General features: G+C 43.1%; 1 protein-coding gene across 1 annotated transcript in view; it reads right to left on the bottom strand.

The window, feature by feature from the left end:
• The window catches only part of CPD (carboxypeptidase D), an 88618-nt gene that overhangs the window by 7202 nt on the left and 60421 nt on the right, over window positions 1-20995 (bottom strand). The window contains exons 9-19 of the mRNA XM_056559124.1: window positions 15933-16035; window positions 13973-14115; window positions 13719-13888; window positions 11303-11620; window positions 10615-10810; window positions 9394-9529; window positions 8866-9015; window positions 7225-7320; window positions 7079-7143; window positions 3296-3427; window positions 1978-2163 (exon numbers count right to left, since the gene is read on the bottom strand). Of these exons, the coding sequence (XP_056415099.1) occupies window positions 1978-2163; window positions 3296-3427; window positions 7079-7143; window positions 7225-7320; window positions 8866-9015; window positions 9394-9529; window positions 10615-10810; window positions 11303-11620; window positions 13719-13888; window positions 13973-14115; window positions 15933-16035 (1695 nt within the window). The remainder of the gene's footprint in view (window positions 1-1977; window positions 2164-3295; window positions 3428-7078; window positions 7144-7224; window positions 7321-8865; window positions 9016-9393; window positions 9530-10614; window positions 10811-11302; window positions 11621-13718; window positions 13889-13972; window positions 14116-15932; window positions 16036-20995) is intronic.

Genomic DNA, 20995 nt, shown 5'->3' with positions numbered 1-20995 from the left:
CCTTTGGACACCAAGTAAGGGTGGCTCCATTTTGGACACTGTGTGTACTGTATAGGACCCTGAAGAAGCTCCTGTCCTCTACATAAACCATTGTTTCCCAACCAGGGTGTCTCCAGCTGTTGCAAAACTACAACTCCCAGCATGCCCGGACAGCCGTTGGCTGTCCGGGCATGCTGGGAGTTGTAGTTTTGCAATAGCTGGAGGCACCCTGGTTGGGAAACACTGACATAGACAGTGATTACAGCTCCCAGCAGATCTTTCTTACTTATATATGTAAGGATTTGCTTTATCTATATTAGTTATCTACTTATTTTTCTTTAATTCTCACTTATTCCTTTTATTCGGATGACATTTTGGGGGCTTCAGAACCAATTACCAGGTTTCCATATAGTTATGGTCTCAACATACAATGGTTTCAATATACAATGGAACCAATTAATATTGTAACTTGAGGCACCACTGTATATATATTTTACTGGTATGGCAGAAGGCAAAAGCTTGCAGCTTTTTATTGCATTTCTCCTGTTGCTATAATTTTGAACGGAAACATTTCTAGCAAAAATTCTCCCCTGGATGCTAATTTTCTTTAAAACCCCCAAAATTGCAGAAAAGATCCACACTGTATGTTTATACATGTAGTTTTTGTGGGGTAGTAATGGTGTAGATATTAGCCATGTTGCAGTTCTATCACATCAAAACACAAGTGAACACAGCCTAAGGTGACAATGTTTACCACGGGTGCCTAGGGAAAACAGAGTTTAAACACTTCCCAAGCAAACAGTTTTAGTACATCCAGTTCTGAAAGCTATAAAGTCTTCTCGTTTAGTAACTCAAATAATTTGTGTGTCATTTTTTTATGCGACACATCAGTCGCTGAACCACAGCTGTCGAGCCCCCCCCCCCCTCATAGACATGAATGGAGGGGGTCTGGCCGCTGGGATAGGGGATAAGATGTCAGATTGCCGGGGTCCCGCTGCTGGGGACCCCGGGGATCGCTGCTGCAGCACCCCGCCATCATTACCGCGCAGAGCGAGATCGCTCTGCACGTAATGACGGGCAATACAGGGGCCGGAGCATCGTTACGCTCCACCCCTCGTGACGTCACGGACCGCCCCCTTCAATACAAGTCTATGGGAGGGGGCGTGCCCCCTGCCATAGACTTGCATTAAGGGGACGGGCCGTGATGTCATGAGGGGCGGAGCCATGACGTCACGCTGCTCCGGCCCCTGTATCGCCCGTCATTACGCAGAGCGAACTCGCTCTGCGCAGTAATGATGGCGGGGTGCCGCAGCGGCGATCCCCGGGGTCCCCAGCAGCAGGACCGCGGCGATCTGACATCTTATCCCCTATCCTTTGGATAGGGGATAAGATGCCAGGGGCGGAGTACCCCTTTAAGGGTGTAGGATGGCATGTAAAAGCAGCCTAAGGGTGGATTCCCACATGGTGTATTTTGCTGCGTATTTGGTGCTGCGTATTTTCCTACCCATTGACTTCAACAGGGAAAATAAAATACACAGCAGCAAATACGCAGCAAATACGCCGTGTGGGAACGTACCCTAAAAGTTGAGAGAAACAGAGGTTAGATAAACAGATTTTACAGCTTTTAGTTCACTTCCAAGTTAAAGGGGTATCCCTATCTGAACATTTATGGCATATACACAGGATATTCTTATGTCTTATAGGTGCAGGTCCCTGAGGTGGGGCTAGAATCTTAAGAGCAAGGGCTTCTTGACCCCCTTTCAGCCTGGTTGTAGCCGCTGGAGGTACTTTAAAAAGCAGAGCAGAGATACCTCTTTTATGCCATTTGCGTAACACCTTATTGACTCTTGATGCTAAAACAGTGAATCAGAACTTGGATCTCAATATAGGTGCGGGTCCAAGGGATAGAACGCTCATCTAGCAGTCATTTAAAGCATATCTACAGATATGCCATAAATGTCCATGATAGCAAAGTAACCACATATAGAAATTTAATACCTGTGTGTGCTGCTGCTGGAATCCCTCAGCAATGGCATTAATGTTATGGAAACCTGGAGCAAGTAGAACGTGGAAATATCCTCCCTCCTTGGTGAACACTTTCACTCCCTCGTTGAATATAATTGTTGCTTTAGGGACAGGTTTTCCCTTTTCATCCTTTACAATGCCATGCACACCTTTATGGACCTGAAAGGATAAAAACAATTGTGAGTAGGTTCCTCATATTATCCGTATGCAGTCTCACCTGAGGGATGCTGCTGCTGCATGGCTGGTACTACACCCTCTAATATGACAACCAAGGAATAAGGAGACAAATTCATTGGCATAATAAATGCATCACAAATCAAAGTTAAACAGAGATCAGAAAAAAAATAAAGAAGAAATACTGCAATACAATAGGTCAGTGCTGAAAGAAAAAAATTGATGAACACACACTTGCATGCTAAGAATGCAGCAGCCTATTGTCGAAGAAAAGGTGAGCAGAGCTAGCTGTATTCAGTTTCTATCACTTATTGATGGAAACTTTTAAATCCTCCTTCTATTACACGTTCAATTTCCATTTACGTTACCGCCGGCTCTCATTACATTCCCTTAACCCTTGGATGTGCAGAGTCTTAAACTCCGCACACTGCAATACAGAATTTTCTGAGATTGATAACCAGCAAAAAATTACATGTATTTATATCAGAGTCCGAACAGCTACAGAAAACGTAAAATAACAAATCAACAGAATATAAAATCCCCTGATTAAGATAGCTACAAAAAAGAAATGAAGGGAAAGCAGCTAAAGGAATTTTCCGATCTTATGAATTAATGAAATGTTGCTAGCATATGCCATCACTTTAGAATAAGAGGATGCACAATCACTAGGACTCCAAGGATCGTGATATCACCCAGGAGTGCAGGGAACTGCAGCCAACCCTATTCAGTTGAATGGCGTCATGCTATGGTTCCTAGCACAGTTATGTGGCTGGAAGTGTGGTGAAGGGAAAGAAGAGTAAAAAACGAGACGCAGTGTTAAACCAATGCTACGTCACCTATTTTGTCAAAATCCGTCCTAGAGGTCAGACACCAACTGATAACCATCACTTTATGAGATGGGAAGACCCTGTTAAACACAAGTATGACTTCTGACCCTTTATATCTGCTAATACGTTTGACATATTTTCCATAATTCTAACCAAATGAACCAAATCTAACCAAATTAAAAAATACCACATTATAGGTAACAAGCATTATTAGGAGTGATGAAGTATCCAATATAATGCAGATTATTTCAGGAAAATGGAAACAAGTGAATCTAGCTCTCCACACTTACCTCTACCAACATGGCAAGAAGTGCTTTTTTATTCTCAGTCCACAGGGACTTCAGCTGCCCAGCACTAGGAAACAAGCAGCAACTTGTGTAGACTGTGATCTCTGGGCAATGACCATGAGTTACACTGAAATCCTGCAACCAAAAAGTGTAACACTTACTAAAAAAGAAAAACAAGATGAGTCAATTGGCCCACATTTCAGATACTGAGAGGTGGTAATGATGTACCAGTTTTCAACCTTAGTACAATGGTAAACATATTTTTTTAAAGGTAAACACATATCACAAAATTATATAGAAGGAAATTCCAATATTTAGATTTTTCTAGAGCATTTAAAAGGAAACCTGTTATCAGACTAATGCTTCCCAAACCATGTGTAACATAAAACAGGAGCAAGTTTCCACTTAACAAGTCTATAATTCATTCTAAAACGCTGCAGTGCTTCAAAGAAATCTGTTTAAAAACCATCTGGGAACGGGGCTCTCATAGATCTCTGGGAACGGGGCTCTCATAGATCTCTGGGAACGGGGCTCTCATAGATCTCTGGGAACGGGGCTCTCATAGATCTCTGGGAACGGGGCTCTCATAGATCTCTGGGAACGGGGCTCTCATAGATCTCTGGGAACGGGGCTCTCATAGATCTCTGGGAACGGGGCTCTCATAGATCTCTGGGAACGGGGCTCTCATAGATCTCTGGGAACGGGGCTCTCATAGATCTCTGGGAACGGGGCTCTCATAGATCTCTGGGAACGGGGCTCTCATAGATCTCTGGGAACGGGGCTCTCATAGATCTCTGGGAATGGGGCTCTCATAGATCTCTGGGAATGGGGCTCTCATAGATCTCTGGGAACGGGGCTCTCATAGATCTCTGGGAACGGGGCTCTCATAGATCTCTGGGAACGGGGCTCTCGTAGATCTCTGGGAATGGGGCTCTCATAGATCTCTGGGAACGGGGCTCTTATAGATCTCTGGGAATGGGGCTCTTATAGATCTCTGGGAATGGGGCTCTCATAGATCTCTGGGAACGGGGCTCTCATAGATCTCTTCCCATTTGTGTTTAGGAAGAGATCTGTCAAGCTTAAGGGAGCAGGAGGAAGCTGGCTTGGACGGCCCTGGTGACTTTTTACCCAATTCGCAGAAAGCATTTAAACTATAATTTCGGTAAAATAAAAGGAGCCTGCCACTTTCATGACAAGTTCCTTTATGGGCTGTGTTCAAAGAGGTACCCCACTGCAAAACATTTTCTTTTAAATCAACTGGTTCCAGAAAGTTAAACAGATTTGTAAATTACTTCTATTAAAAAATCCCAATTCTTCTAGTACTAATCAGCTGCTGTTTAATAGACAGTAAATTCTTTTCTTTTTGAATTTTCTTTCTGTCTGACCACAGTGCTCTCTGCTGACACCTCTATCCATTTTAGGAACTGTCCAGAGTAGGAGCAAATCCCCATAGCAAATCTCTCCTGCTCTGGACAGTTCCTGACATGGACAGAGGTGTCGGCATAGAGCACTTGTGGTCAGATAGAATGGAAATTCAAAAAGAAAAGAACTTCCTGTCTATTATACAGTAGCTGATAAGTACTGGAAGGATTGGGATTTTTTAATATAAGTAATTTACAAATCTGTTTAACTTTCTGGCACCAGTTGATTTAAAAGAAAAGATTTTCCAGTGGAGTACCCCTTTAATGAACGGTGCTGCCACAATTCTACTGCTATAGTCCAAAATTGTGCCAAAATCATATTTTTTACCTCTTATGGTGATTATGCAAAATTGCTGTAAAATTGTGCAATTTCAAGAAACTCCTGAAAATAGCTGTAAAATTGCAGCGGCTACGCTAATTATATGTCACGTGTGAACATAAACTTAAAAGTGGCTCTTCAGCAAACAGGGCAGATGCAACTCCGTTGCGTTCACTATTTAAAGGTCTGTCCAGACACGCACTCTAATGAATCTGACTTGCAGCATGAAAACATGCTGGGCAACTATCAAAAGCCCAGCAAGCATTATGCACAGGGATTAAAGGAGAACTCCAGAATTGAAAAATTGTCCTCCATACTGCCGGCAGTAAAAAAATATAGATATACATACCTTCCTTAGCTCCCCCGGGGCCTCCGTTAACCGGCTTCGGCCTCCGCCGCGATCCACTTCCTGGTTGCCGGTGGTCGGCCCGTTACACTGCCACTCAGCCTATCGCCAGCCGAGTCGGGACTTCGCTGCGGCCGGTGATTGGCTGAGTGCAGTATGATTCGCCGGCCACCGGCAACCAGGAAGAGGATCGCGGTGGAGACCAGAGCGGGTTACCAGAGGCACCGGGGGAGCAAAGGAAGGTATGTACATCTTTATTTTTTTTTCTGCCAGCAGTATGGAGGACAATTTTTCTATTCTGGAGTTCTCCTTTAATTAGATTAGGATGTGTGCATGATAAGCACAAGGCATTGGGCAGTTACCCTAGCAACTGGACCAGCCAGCATTAAGTTTTATTTCACCAGGTCTAAAGCCACATTGGGCAGGAGAGCATGCCTGGACAATCCCTTTAAATGAAATCTGAAATTGTAAATTGTTCCGGTCTCTATGTGTTAGATCAAGTACAGATGATACTGTTATTTTATCTGCTTTTATTCATTACCTGTTAACCCCTTAACAACCACGGACATAAATGTACGTCCTGGTGCGGTGGTACTTAGCGCACCAGGACGTACATTTACGTCCTTTGTATGATTGGAGCTGTGCTCGCGTCATACACTGCAGGTCCCAGCTGCTAGCAGCAGCTGGGGACCAGCCGGTAATGGCAGACATCCGCTATCGCGTGGATGTCCGCCATTAACACCTCAGATGTCATGATCAGTACAGATCACGGCATCTGCGGTAGTGCGCATGTTAAAATAGATGATCGAATCGCCCGCAGCGCTGCTGTGGGGATCGAATCATCTGTAATTGCGGACGGAGGTCCCTCACCTGCCTCCGTCCGTCTCCTGGCGTCTTCTGCTCTGGTCTGAGATCGAGCAGACCAGAGCAAGAGATCGCCGATAATACTGATCAGTGCTATGTCCTATGCATAGCACTGAACAGTATTAACAATCAATAGATAGTGATTACAATAGATAGTCCCCTATGGGGACATAAAAAGTGTAAAAAAAAAAAAAAAAGTGAAAAATCCCCTCCCCAAAATCCCCTCCCCAGTTTTTCCCCATTTTACCCCCAAAAAGCTTAATATATATTTTTTATAAACATACTCTGTATCGCCACGTGTGTAAATGTCCTAACTTACAAAATATAATGTTAGTTAAGCCGTACAGTGAACGGCGTAAACCAGAAAAAAAAAAATGCTGCTTTGTTTGTCACATTTTATTCTAAAAAAAAAAAATGAATAAAAATGATCTAAAACTTTTATATATGCAAATGTGGTATCTAGCCATGGGTATCATTTTAATCATATTGACCCAGAGACAAAATAACACGTCATTTTTACCGTAAAGTGTACAGTGCGAAAATGAAACCCTCCAAAATGTGCAAAATTGTGGTTTTCATTTAAATTTTCTCCCTAAAAAAATAATTTTTTGGGCTCGCCGTACATTTTATGGAAAAATGAGGGGTTTCATTACAAAGTACAATTGGCCACGCAAAAAACAAGCCCTTATATGGGTCTGTAGATGGAAATAAAAAAAAAAAAGAGTTAGGAATTTTAGAAGGCGTGGAGGAAAAAACGAAAACGCAAAAATAAAATTGGCCTGCTCCTTAAGGTTAAATTGGTTCTTAAGGGGTTAAACCATGCTGTTAAGCGTTACCTTCATGCTGCCTTGGTGTCCACTCCATTCAGCACCACTAATCACTCCTCCAGGAATATGCTCTTCTAGAAGTACATGGGACAATAAATTAAATCTCCAAAATACTTTAACACGAGTAAGGAAAGGCTTAATTAAGTCATACTAACCAGACTTGTTAGGGCACCCTGGGTGTCCTAGATGAATTGTAGGGTGGTTATTTGCATATACGGAAGCCAAATGTTTCAGCGTGTCTTTATTCTCCACTGTTAATAAAAACAATCAACTGAATGGGACTGGAACAAAAAGCATACTGGAAAGACTCTATAATGTTAAAGGAGTACTCTGGTGCAGACTACTCCTGCTCTGTCCTGCAAAAAAAATTTTAATAAACCATCACTCACTTTCCTGGGTTCCCGTGGAGCGCCACTACAGCCGATCGGTCCTCCGGTCCATCTTCTTCATACAAAAATAGTAGAGAGTCGGCACTCCTATAAGTGGTGGTGCACGTGGACCAAGGGTGCAAATAGTAGGTAGAAGAAATCCTAGTGAGTGCCGGGATTTCTTCTACCTACAATCTTCTTCATACTTCCGTGTGAACGAAGAGTCACATGGCGCTCAGCCTATTATGGGAAGAGGCTGAATATTGCGGCGGCCGGCGATAGGCTGAGCGCCATGTGACGCTTCATTCACACGGAAGTATGAAGAAGATGGACTGGAGGACCGATCAGCTGTAGTGGCGCTCTGCGGGAACCCAGGAAGGTGAGTGATTGTTTATTTTGATTTTTTTTTGCAGCCGGGCAGGACGGAGCAGGAGTAGTCTGCTCCAGAGTACTCCTTTAAGTCTTGAAGACACCAATAAAAAGTCATAAAAGTAAACCATAACAGAAATCACAGAGTTTAGTATTAAATGAGCACTGTCAGATACAAAATGTTGTTATATGTTGTATTGGCAAGACATTAACCTTTCTAATATACTTCATAAGAAATTTTTATTTCCTTTCTATAGAAATCATGGCTTATAAAATCATGGCTTTGTCCAAGATTAAAGGGGTATTCCAGGAAAAGGACTCCTCTGTGCTCCCTCCTGTCTGATGGCACTCCTCTGTGCTCCCTCCTGTCTCATGGCACTCCTCTGTGCTCCCTCCTGTCTCATGGCACTCCTCTGTGCTCCCTCCTGTCTGATGGCACTCCTCTGTGCTCCCTCCTGTCTGATGGCACTCCTCTGTGCTCCCTCCTGTCTGATGGCACTCCTCTGTGCTCCCTCCTGTCTGATGGCACTCCTCTGTGCTCCCTCCTGTCTGATGGCACTCCTCTGTGCTCCCTCCTGTCTGATGGGACTCCTCTGTGCTCCCTCCTGTCTGATGGGACTCCTCTATGCTCTCTCCTGTCTGATGGCACTCCTCTGTGCTCTCTCCTGTCTGATAGCACTCCTCTGTGCTCCCTCCTGTCTGATAGGACTCCTCTGTGCTCTCTCCTGTCTGATAGGACTTCTCTGTGCTCTCTCCTGTCTGATAGGACTCCTCTGTGCTCTTTCCTGTCTGATAGGACTTCTCTGTGCTCTCTGTCTGATAGCACTCCTCTGTGCTCTCTCCTGTCTGATGGGACTCCTCTGTGCTCTCTTCTGTCTGATAGGAGAAGTGCTAGCCCACTCTCAAGGAAATAACATTTTCTTATGAAGTATATTAGAAAGGTTAATGTTTTGCCAAGATATACAACATATAAAAAGTTTTTGAATCTTACAGTGCCCATTTAAGTGATGGTGTATTTTGGAGACTTTCCACAAGATTGCGATAAGCTGCCCACCTCACCTGTGTGTACTGGGTTATCATATGGGTATGTAACCAGCAGAGAGCCCCCATCTAAAACAACAGAGAGCGTGAAATCTTGCTTCAAGATTAAACTATCAATAATGACATTTGTCTCCTTTTCCCTTTCTCCAACAGGTCCAGAAGAGTTACCTAGGAGAGGAGAACAAAAAAAATAAAAAATAAATCTACTTAAACATTACAATATTAACAGACAGACTAACATACAGATTTTATGTTTTTTCCTCCATATTGTCTCTAATATTGTAAATCTAAATAAGTATAGATTAAATGTGTCCTGGTCATCCAAATGTGGTTAATATGGAGTGGAAAGAGATGGCCACATTGCTAGTCTTACTATAGGGAGCGTACAAAATTCAAGACATGACCTTGTGAAGTCTTCCACTGCTTATATTCAGTAATACAGATGTGTCGGCAATTACACCGTTTTTCCATAAATACCTTTCTAGTCACACTAAAAATAATACAGACATGATAATGCATCATCAGGAAGAAAAGAGAGTGCCTTACTGATAAAGTCTGTGTCCAGATCCTTGCCATTGGCATTGGACTGACCTATCTTGGAGGTACAATCCTTCTCGGTTGCTTTTTCTCGTCCGTCTGGGTTGACCAATGGCACAATTACAATTCTTGTTCGGTCAATAAGCTGAAAAATATAGTAAAGACGAAAGAATCTATTAACATGATAATATGTGCAACAAATAAACTCATGCACTCTGAACTATTTTGTATGATCTGAAAACAGCCCTTGTTCACGTCATTTAATAAATATTTTTATGTTCCCTCTTCTGTACATGTTTTATATTCATACTCCCCCTCATGCGAGAACACACTCAGATCTCCATCATAACTGGCCCAAACTATCACCGCGCATGTAGCTGCTATGTGCAGAGTATGAATATTCAGGTGGTGTAAATAAAGGAACAACTGGAAGGAAGAGCCAGGGCACTTCAGGTTCCGAAGAGCCTCACTTACATCTTGAGATTTTAAACAATATATCGGAAATAGTGGCACCTAGATGGACACTATTTTAATCCACATGATCTACACTAACACTGAGTACCAGCCCCGCAGGTTAGTGTGGGTGACACTGCTGACAGATTTCCTTTAAAGGAGTATTCTGTGATATGAAAACGTATCCCCTATCCTAAGGATAGGTGATAAGTTCCAGATCATGGAGGGTCTGACCACTGGCCACCTGGCGATCTTGCATACAGTTCCCTCGGCTCTTTGCAGAAATAGCGCGTTTCAACCACCGCATTTCTATGGCAGAGACAGAGACTGCCGAATGCAGCGCTCCTGCTCTCCCATAGAGATGTATTGAGGGGGCGTCGGCTGCCATGTCATGAAGTGGTCGGACAAGCTCCCTTGCCACTGTCTGCCGTGGCCACGTACGGGAGATCACGGGGGGTCCGACCTCTGGAAACAAACTTAGGATAGGGGATATGATTTCTTTTCCCGGAGTACTCCTTTAAATTACTGGAGACATTCACTACCGGACAAGTAGAATTTTCTAAGGTATCTCCCATTTTAAGTACAAAATTGCAGAATGGTGCCCAACATTCAGGTCAGGTCACAGCGAAGACCTTTAAATTATATCAGGCTTATACATTGGCTACTGCTGCTTGCCATAAACATACAACTATATTGTAGTAAATGGCTCCCCAATGAGTTGCCTAGGAGCCACATGTGGCTCCTGCAGGCCCAAGCCACGCATCTCATAGACCTCACCTTTGTAACTGCAGTGTTCTTTTTATAATTCAAGCAGAGGAATTCTGCAAAAGTCAAGAGCAGCTCTGTGCCAACTGGTGCATTTCCATGAACTCCAGCAACAAATCTAATTTTTGGCTTTTCTGGCTCAGAAATGTTTGGTTTATTTGAGATTTCCAAAGACCATATGTAGCGGTACTCAACACTCTGTCCCAACCTGTGAAAAGAAAGCAAAGAAAAAAAATATATTTTTAATTTTGACAGGCAAAGCGATTACTTCCAGCCAAGCTTGATGCTGATGTTAACAATTTATCAAAAGATTAGTGCAAACTTTACATCTAAAGTTTTACTGTATAAAACAACAACCTATACATATTTCCAGCACTGCAGCTTTAGCATGTATCTTCTACAGACATTTCTGGACTACCAGTTCATGATGCACATATTAATTTATATTGATTTTAGTCTATCAGGACTATGATGCTTTACAGAACAAACAAAACTCACAGCAGAATTCCCTTAAAAAGTGTTACTATCTAAACTTTTGAAATGTCAAATTTATTCCCATAAAAAAGGGTATGAAAACAATGGGATGAGTGTGCTTGTATGTTGGTTGGGGTTTGGTGCAGTAACATGGGTGATGGGGACTCTGAACACACCCTTAATGTCCACATGCTTTTCTAGAAGAAAACAGAAACATGAGCAATACCTGTTCAGTTTAGTAATGTTTGGGTAGTTCAGATTCAGTCCCCGTAGTGATTCAGAGAGGTCATGATAAGGTCTATAGCGGTATAGATCTATATCACTTGAAGTTGACAGGAGAAGGTGCTCAGGACCATTCTCAGCTGAAAGATCTTTGATCAGGGTCTCAAATTCCTGTGTGTTGGGATCTGTTTTTTCTGGCTCTACCACCAACACTTTGCCTTTATCTTCTTTGTGTAGATCTGCGCCAGAACGAACAAGTGTGAAATTTGTCACCACCGCATCTCCTTCTGTCACGTTGACCATTTTTGTCACAGGAACATAGCTTTGAAAAGAGAAAAAGAAAAGAAAATAGGATGACAACACAGTTTGAGAGAATCCAGTTTTCCTACAACAGCTTGATGAATGCACGGTATACCAGATAGGATGGTGTAAGCTGCTAGTTCACGGGCGGGGGGTGAAAATTTATGATGGTATAATATTATATATACATATATACACAGCAACAGGAGAATACAGCAGCACACTGCTTGCACAAAGACATAGATAAAACATGAGTATATAGATAAAACATGAAAAGCTATACAGCTGTAGTGCAATAAATAAAAATATGAAACTATGAAGTTATGAGTTACTTTGGCGGCCAAATAGCGTGGACAATAGTTTGGAATCAATAGTGCTGGCCAACTTATTCTTTGGTTATATATATATATATGCGCCAGTTTTGGAAACCTGTCACCCGTCTTCTGCTCCCCAAGTTGCAGCAAGCATCAAACAGGAGCACGGAGTGCAATCCAGACACACTACGATTTATTATGAAACGTTTGGGCATTTTTAGAGAAATCCTAGTTGAAAGGAAAAAACGTCAGGACCAGGTAAGTAGTCACGGGGGGTGGGGGGGGGGGGGGCGGTCCCTGCGGCTTCTCGCTACCAAAGTATAGAGTAGTCACTGGGATACGTCTCAATGACTTGTTACCAGGGTTCCGGCAGTTTTATTTTTTTTTTAACTAGGATTTCTCTGAAATGCACACGTTTTAGCAGCATAAAAAACAGATGACATGTTTAAGGTGCACTATTTTGCCTACACTTTTTGATAAGCCGCATATCCAATACCAGTCTTTAATAAATTCTATAAAGATTAACAGTAAATCTACTGAAGCTTAAACCATATGTAGTGGGCAATGGCTGCATACATTTGCCTGTAAATCTGCAGTAGTATTCTGCAGCCATTAGCTGCCATATTTGGGCATGGTTTTGTCTACATCTGCCACACACAGCTTGGAAACCTGGCCTAAAAGGCATATTTCTCAGTCCTTCTGTTCTCTTTATTTATGGCTAAAGCTACCAAAGGGACAATGGCAGGAAATTTACATGTCTCATACTTGCATTGAACTATTACTAAGTATGAGTTGTCAATGGAATCTGGTAATACAGTGGTCCCTCAACATACGATGGTAATCCGTTCCAAATGAACCATCGTTTGTTGAAACCATCGTATGTTGAGGGATCCGTGCAATGTAAAGTATAGGACAGTGGTCTACAACCTGCGGACCTCCAGATGTTGCAAAACTACAACACTCAGCATGCCCGGACAGCCAACGGCTGTCCGGGCATGCTGGGAGTTGTAGTTTTGCAACATCTGGAGGTCCGCAGGTTGTAGACCACTGGTATTGGAGGTTATACTGTCCCCACCGCTCTGGACCATCACCGCTCGTCACCGCTGCCCTGGATGTCGCCTTCCATCGCTGTCGCCGTGTCCCCGACGCTCCGGAAAGGCCTCTTCTTCCCCGGCATCCTCGCTCTCCGTTGCCGCCATCACGTCGCTACGCACGCCGCTCCTATTGGATGACGGGACGGCGTGCGCAGTGACGCGATGACTACGATGGAGATCGCCGACGATGCAGGGGATCTCGAAGAGGAAGCACCGGAGCCCCGAGGACAGGTAAGTGATAGTCAGCGGAGCACCGTAAACGGCTATCCTCCGGTGGCAGCTGAAGCAGTCTGCGCTGCTGGATAGCCGTTTATGCGATGGCCCCGACATACAAAAGCATCATATGTTGATGCTGCCTTCAACATGTGTCGGGGCCATCGTAGGTGGGGGGGGGGGTTACTGTAAATATATCTGATGGTCTGTATAAGACCCATGTAAATGTGTTTCCATGTCGGCTCCTGAAATGATGGGCACACTAGCACCTATGCTTCAGCATTGTTTGAAGATGATGGTGGAGTCTAATAGAGCTGTAGAATTATAGCAGTGCATTTCTGATCTATGCAAGCATGTGTTTTTGGAGCTTTTGCTAAATGCTGTAGTGCTGGTGTGTACTCCATGGATCCAATCATGTGCCAGTGCATCAGATGATTGTGTCAGCAACAGTAAGAGAATCTGGCCTGACTGTTACACAGAGAACTGTAGTGATATGTACCCTCTTGCAGAAGCTGTGACTTTATACATTCCTGGGACCAGCAATCTCCAGTAATCCCCATCCTTGTCCGAGGTCACCAGATGATTAATGTCCGCTACACTGATTGTTGCATTGAAAATGCCTCTTCCATCTGTGGCATCAAGCACAAATCCTTTAATTCCCTTGTGTACCTAAGAATAAAAAAATAAATAAAGTCAGAGTTAGTGTTTCACACCTAAGACAAAGTGATAAAAGGCCTGTCAGCGCCAACTTACCTGCTCAATGAACTCCAGCAAGGACCTGTGGTTACTTTCCCAGTAGGCGGGAAGTTCTGCAGCCATAGGATACTTCACACATCCCAACTCAATAGTCACTTCAAAACAGTTTGTATTAAGATAGTTCCAGTCCTGCATTCCCCCTAAGTGTTAAACCAGGAGAACATTATAGTCAATCTCCATACCTTCACAGATATACATTGACAATTTTTAAAGGAGAACTTTATTTTTAAGAATTAAAAACATTTCCACTGAATGAGAGCTAATGGGGGAGAGTTCTAACAACTGGTGGAGAGGAAAAGTTTACCAGCTGCCCATAGCAACCAATCAGATCACTTCTTAAATATTTAAAAATGTATCCAAAAATAAAAGAAGTGATCATATTGGTTGCTGTGAGCACCTGGTCAACCTTTTTCTCTGAACAGGTTCCACCAATGTTACTATATTAACCCCTTAACGACGCAGGACGTATATTTACGTCCTGCGCCGGCTCCCGCAATATGAAGCGGGATCACGCTCATCAACGGCTGGGACCCGCGGCTAATACCACACATCGCCGATCACGGCGATGTGCGGTATTAATCCTTTAGAAGCGGCGGTCAAAGCTGACCGCCGCTTCTAAAGTGAAAATGACCCGGCCGCTCAGTCGGGCTGTTCGGGACCGCCGCGGTGAAATCGCGGCGTCCCGAACAGCTTACAGGACACCGGGTGGCCCCTTACCTGCCTCCTCGGTGTCCGATCGGCGAATGACTGCTCCGTGCCTGAGATCCAGGCAGGAGCAGTCAAGTGCCGATAACACTGATCACAGGCGTGTTAATACACGCCTGTGATCTGTGTAAAAGATCAGTGTGTGCAGTGTTATAGGTCCCTATGGGACCTATAACACTGCAAAAAAAAAAAAGTTTAAAAAAAGTGTTAATAAAGGTCATTTAACCCATTCCCTAATAAAAGTTTGAATCACCCCCATTTCCCATAAAAAAAAAAAAACTGTAAAAAAAAAAAAAAAATAAACATATATGGTATCACCGCGTGCGTAAATGTCCGAACTATAAAAATATATCATTAATTAAACCGCACGGTCAATGGTGTACGCGCAAAAAAATTCCAAAATCTAAAAAAGCGCATTTTGGTCACTTTTTATACCATTAAAAAATGAATAAAAAGTGATCAAAAAGTCCGATCAAAACAAAAATCATACCGATAAAAACTTCAGATCACGGCGCAAAAAATGAGTCCTCATACCGCCCTGTACGTGGAAAAATAAAAAAGTTATAGGGGTCAGAAGATGACCTTTTTAAACGTATAAATTTTCCTGCATGTAGTTATGATTTTTTCCAGAAGTGCGACAAAATCAAACCTATATAAGTAGGGTATCATTTTAACTGTATGGACCTACAGAATAATAATAAGGTGTCATTTTCACCGAAATATGCACTGCGTAGAAACGGAAGCCCCCAAAAGTTACAAAATGGCGTTTTTTTTCCGATTTTGTAGCACAATGATTTTTTTTTCCGTTTCGCTGTGCATTTTTGGGTAAAATGACTAATGTCACTGCAAAGTAGAATTGGCGACGCAAAAAATAAGCCATAATATGGATTTTTAGGTGGAAAATTGAAAGGGTTATGATTTTTAAAAGGTAAGGAGGAAAAAACAAAAGTGCAAAAACGGAAAAACCCTGAGTCCTTAAGGGGTTAATGAACATACATCTACCGAGGAGGGATCAAGGAGTACCCCTTAGAAATACATCTTCTTTAGCTTGTTCATAAACATACTCTACACCAGTGTTTCCCAACCAGGGTGCCACCAGCTGCTGCAAAACTACAATTCCCAGCATGCCCGGACAGCTAACAGCTGTTCGGGCATACTGGGAGTTGTAGTTTTGCAACAGCTGGAGGCACCCTGGTTGGGAAACACTGGTCTACACTCTATACAAAACTATATGCCATAAATTATATTTTACCTGGAACGTTATACCAGTTTGCGCCATTGGTGATTCCCTGAGGAAAATTCTCATTAGGATAGATCTCCTTACAAGGACTGCCGGTAAACATCTTCGTATTTTCCTATAAATGCATAAAGAAAGTGTCTGGTTTAGAAAATCCATTTCAAATGAATAACGTGGCGCCCCATTCAGCACCCTCATCTGTTATGCAGAATGAAGAAGAGCAACAAGTGTCTAAGGATTTATTTTCCCTATTGGAGCAAATTTCAACAAAACTTGAACAAATTATATCATATGGACTCAATTTTTGCCACAAGGTGGTGCTATACTACAGTAGTATACTACTACTGGCCTGTGAATTTTTATTTTATTTATTTATTTATTTTTTTACAGATACTGTAATTACAGATACTGTTCATGAGTAGAAAAGACACGCCGACACTACTACACAAACTGAATCAAGTCCATGCACTCCTAGGTACACACTGCAGACTCCTGTGAATATTCCACTTGTGCTTAATCCACATAAGAACAACATATGTAATCCAACATGGAGAAAGATAAGATGGTACTAACCAGCGTGGAATTAGGATCACTTTATTACTTCATGCAGTAAGATCACAGATGGATCAATGGCAGACCTCGAGGTCACTATTAAGCGCAGATGAGCAAATCAGTCTGTGGGCTATTGATCCATCTGTGATCTGACTCCATGAAGTAATTAAAGGGGTACTCCCCTGGAAAATGTTTTTTTTTTTTTTAAATCAACTGGTGCCAGAAAGTTAAACAGATTTGTAAATTTCTTCTTTTTAAAAATCTTAATCCTTCCAGTACTTGACAGCTGCTGTATGCTCCACAGGAAGTTATTTTCTTTTTGAATTTCCTTTCTATCTGACTATGGTGCTCTCTGTTGACACCTCTGTCCATTTTAGGAACTGTCCGCAGAAGAGTAGGTTTGCTAGGGGGATTTGCTCCTGCTCTGGACAGATCTTGACATGTGAGAGCACTGTGGTCAGACAGAAAGGAAATTCAATACAAAAGGAACTTCCTGTTGAGCATACAGCAATTAGAAGAAATAATTTACAAATCTGTTTTATTTTATTTTTTTCCAAATCAACTGGTGCCAGAAAGTTAAACGTTTTCCAGTGGAGTACCCCTTTAAGTAATCCTAATTCCATGCTTGTTAGTGTCATCTACTTCTCTTTGTTGGGTTTACAGCATGCATGCAAGCTGTGTTAACCTATCATTTTTGAAAACTGAAAAGCGCTTAAAAAGGAGAAGTCTCATACCTGGAAGTACAGAATAACATATCCCCTACCTGCAGGATAGGGGATAAGTTTAGATTCGCAGTGGGTCCCCAGCTCTCCCCCAGAGCGGCAAATCATGACCCCCACCCAAAGCGGGGGTCCCCACGCTCCCTCCATGCATCTTTATGGGAGAGCGGTTCGGCAGTCTTTAGCTCTCCCTTAGAGATATATGGAAGGAGGGGGGGGGGGGGGTGATCGTAACGCGCCGCTCTGGGGGAGAGCTGGGGCCCCAGCGGTTGGTACTCCTGCGATCTAAAACTTATCCCCTATCCTGCAGATAGGGAATACATTTCTCTGTACTTCCAGGTATGAGATTCTCCTTTATAGGAGTACCTGTCATGATCTTATTAAATGTTATAATCCTCCCAGTCTCTGGTGACCCGATCACACGGAAAATAGGGCTGATCGGAGTTGTCAGCAACAGCCCCGATCAGCCTAAGGGATAGGAGTGAGGTCGCAGAGCTGGGATCTCCTCCTATCCCCTGCCATTAGTCAGAATGGAGTTCTGACCAATGGCAGCGCAGGACAGGGGGTTGCCATGGCAACCCCCCATTCTGCCCGCCCCTGGATGTCGAGGGGATGTGGGAAGAAGATGGAGGCCGTACCTGCAGGAGAAGATGCCTGGGGACCTGGGATCTTCGCTGGAGCCTGCTGGATACTTGCTCAGGTAGGGAATCGAAGGGGGGGAGGGAAGTGAAAGTAAAACAATCTTTACTGTGGCAACCACTAGGAAGGCCAAACTGCAACTCCCAGCATGCCCAGACAGCCAAAGGCTGGGCATGCTGGGAGTTGTAGTTTTGCAACATCTGGAGGGTCACAGTTTGGACCTGTTACAGTGGTGCCCAAACGGTAGCCCTCCAGATGTTGCCAAACTACAACTCTCAGCATGCCTCGACTGCCCAGGCATGCTGGGAGTTGTAGTCCTGTAACATATGTCCCTTCATATTTAGCAATTTCCATGAAATTTTTGAAAATTGCTGCTCTACTTTGAAGCCCTCAAATTTTTTCAAAAAGCAAAAATATGTCCATTTTATGATGCCAACAAAGTAGACATATTGTATTTGTGAAGAAAAATAAAATTTATTTGGAATATCCATTTTCCTTACAAGTAGAGAGCTTCAAAGTTAGAAAAATGCTAAATTTTCAAAATTTTCATGAAATTTTGAGATTTTTCACCAAAAAAGGATGCAAGTAACGCCGAAAATTTACCACCAAAATAAAGAAGAATATTTCACGAAAAAACAATCTCAGACTCAGAATATTCGGTAAAAGCCTTTTCGCGTTAATTCGTCAAGTGACGGTGGTCAGAATTGCGAAAAAGGGCTCAGTCCTTAAGGTGAAAAAGGGCTGCGTCCTTAAGGGGTTAAGCGTGAGGCACGTGGCCAAAAAAAAAAAAAAAAAATACCTGGTGACACCCATGTTGGCTCGCAGAGAAAGGTTGGAGTACGGCTACTGCTGTGCAAGGATTCAGGTTTGTGTCTACATATATCTGTATGTGTGTATAGATGTGTATTTAGGTGTGAATACATAATATAATGTCTGTATGTCTGAACCTTTAGATATCAAGAAGCCTGATAAGAAAAAAAAGAAGCATTTTTGTCTAATAAGATTACAAAGTTTCTTGTATTCACTTGCACTATTGATCCATGCAAACTTTGTTTAAAAAAAAGTGCTTATTTACCTTTCACATGTTGCTTTTTACACCAACTGTTTTCATAATTTGTGATCCCTTTATGTATGAACTTGCCTTACTGGCATTATTCCTGTAACATATGCTGTCAGCTGAATACACTTGCTTAAATGAGTACTCCAGGATAGAATAATGTATACCATATGCTAAGAATCAACACAAACGAATGTCCAGCACCAAGTATGCGGATAAAATCTTTTCGTTTATTGAATTCCACAGGACAAACAGGTGCAGTTAGTCTTTCTAGAAAGACTAACTGTGCCTGTTTGTCCTGTGGAATTCAATAAACGAAAAGATTTTATCCGCATACTTGGTGCTGGACATTCGTTTGTGTTGGATCTGCTGGAGAAGCCGGGGCGGTGTCGGCGGGTCCGTGACACAGGTGTGCGCTGTATTCCTTTTGGAAGTTCTATATCAGGGGTCTCCAAACTGCGGCCCTCCAGATGTTGCAAAACTACAACTCCCAGCATGCCCGGACAGCCAAAGGCTGTCCGGGCATGCTGGGAATTGTAGTTTTGCAACATCTGGAGGGCCGCAGTTTGGAGACCTCTGTTCTATATGCTAAGAATAGGGGATAAGTGTCAGACTGCGGAGAGGCCAACTGCTGGGACCCTCATCTCTTCTCCTGAATGGGGCATGTCGACCGCTGCATGAAGCTGTGGCCGACATGCCATCCCAATGCACCTCTATGGAAGAGCCGAAGCACTGCTCTCCCTGGCTCCCCTGTATCTCTGGCTCTTCCATAGAGCTGCATGGAGGGGGAGTGTAGGCCACAGTTGTGTGTAGTGGTCGACAAGGCTTTTTTCTGGGGCGCTGTACAAGACATAGCAGTGGTCCCAGCGGTTGAACCCCCCCACCACCATCTGACACTTATCCCCTATCCTTAGGAAAAGTGACACATTTTCCATCACAGAGTACCGCTTCGCTAAGGGGTTATGCAGTCCTAATAAAGTTGGCCAGATTCACTCATTCAGCCAGTTTACACACAAAGCTTCTGTCATTTTCAGTAGCCAAAAAACCCTGTATAGGGTTTAGTACAGTGCATAAGTTTTAGGCAGGTGCGAAAAAAATGCTGCAAAGACTGACAACCTGATTTGATTTGCACAAGATTTTAATTATGTAGAAGGACAATGATCGCAAACATGCAGCTAATGTCCTTAACTATCTTGAATGTTAAAAAAAGAAGAACGAGTCCTAGGAAAACCAATATGGCCCCCACAGAGCCATGATATGTCAACATCATCAAGTCTGTCTGGGATTTCATGTAGAAGCCTACATCCACGCAAGACCGGGAAGAGTGGTTGCTGTTTTAACCCCTTGCCTCAAAACGCTGTTTATAAACGGTGCTGCGGCACGGGAAGGTTATGAAGCGAGCTCAGGAGCTGAGTTCGCATCATACCCGCACGGTACCGGCTGCTATCAGCAGTCAGGACCCGTGGCTAATGCCGGACATCGCCGTTCAGACAGTCATTAACTCTTTAGACGCAGCGATCAAAGTTGATCGCCGTGTCTAAAGTGAAAGTGAAAGCTTCCCGGCAGCTCAGTCAGGCTGATCAGGACCATCGCGGTAAAATCGCAATGTCCCAATCAGCTAGGACGCATCAGGAGGATGCCTTACCTGCCTCCTGCACGTCCGATCGGTCACTGATTGCTCAAGCCTGGATTTAAGGCTTGGATCACTGAACCACTGATAACACTGATCAATGCATTGCAATGGAATGGCATTGTTCAGTGTATTGAGTCAATGTACTGCATGTTATAGTCCCCTATGGGGGCTATAACATTGCAAAAAAGAAAGTGGGAAAAAAAAAAAGTTAATAAAGATGATTTAACCCCTTCCCTGATAAAAATCTGAATCACCCATTTTTTCCCATAAATGTAAATAAAAACAAAAAGTGTAAATAAAAACAAAATATATGTTGTATCGCCGCGTGCGTAAATGTCCAAACTATAAAAATATATACCGTATTTATCGGCGTATAACACGCACTTTTTAGGCTAAAATTTTTAGGCTAAAGTCTGTGTGCGTGTTATACGCCGATACACCCCCAGGAAAGGCAGGGGGAGAGAGGCCGTCGCTGCCC

The sequence above is a fragment of the Hyla sarda genome, chromosome 2 (assembly GCF_029499605.1).
Source record: "Hyla sarda isolate aHylSar1 chromosome 2, aHylSar1.hap1, whole genome shotgun sequence".
Lineage (NCBI taxonomy): Eukaryota > Metazoa > Chordata > Amphibia > Anura > Hylidae > Hyla > Hyla sarda.
Note: the sequence above shows the minus strand (reverse complement) of the source record. Positions and strands in the feature narration are given on the sequence as shown.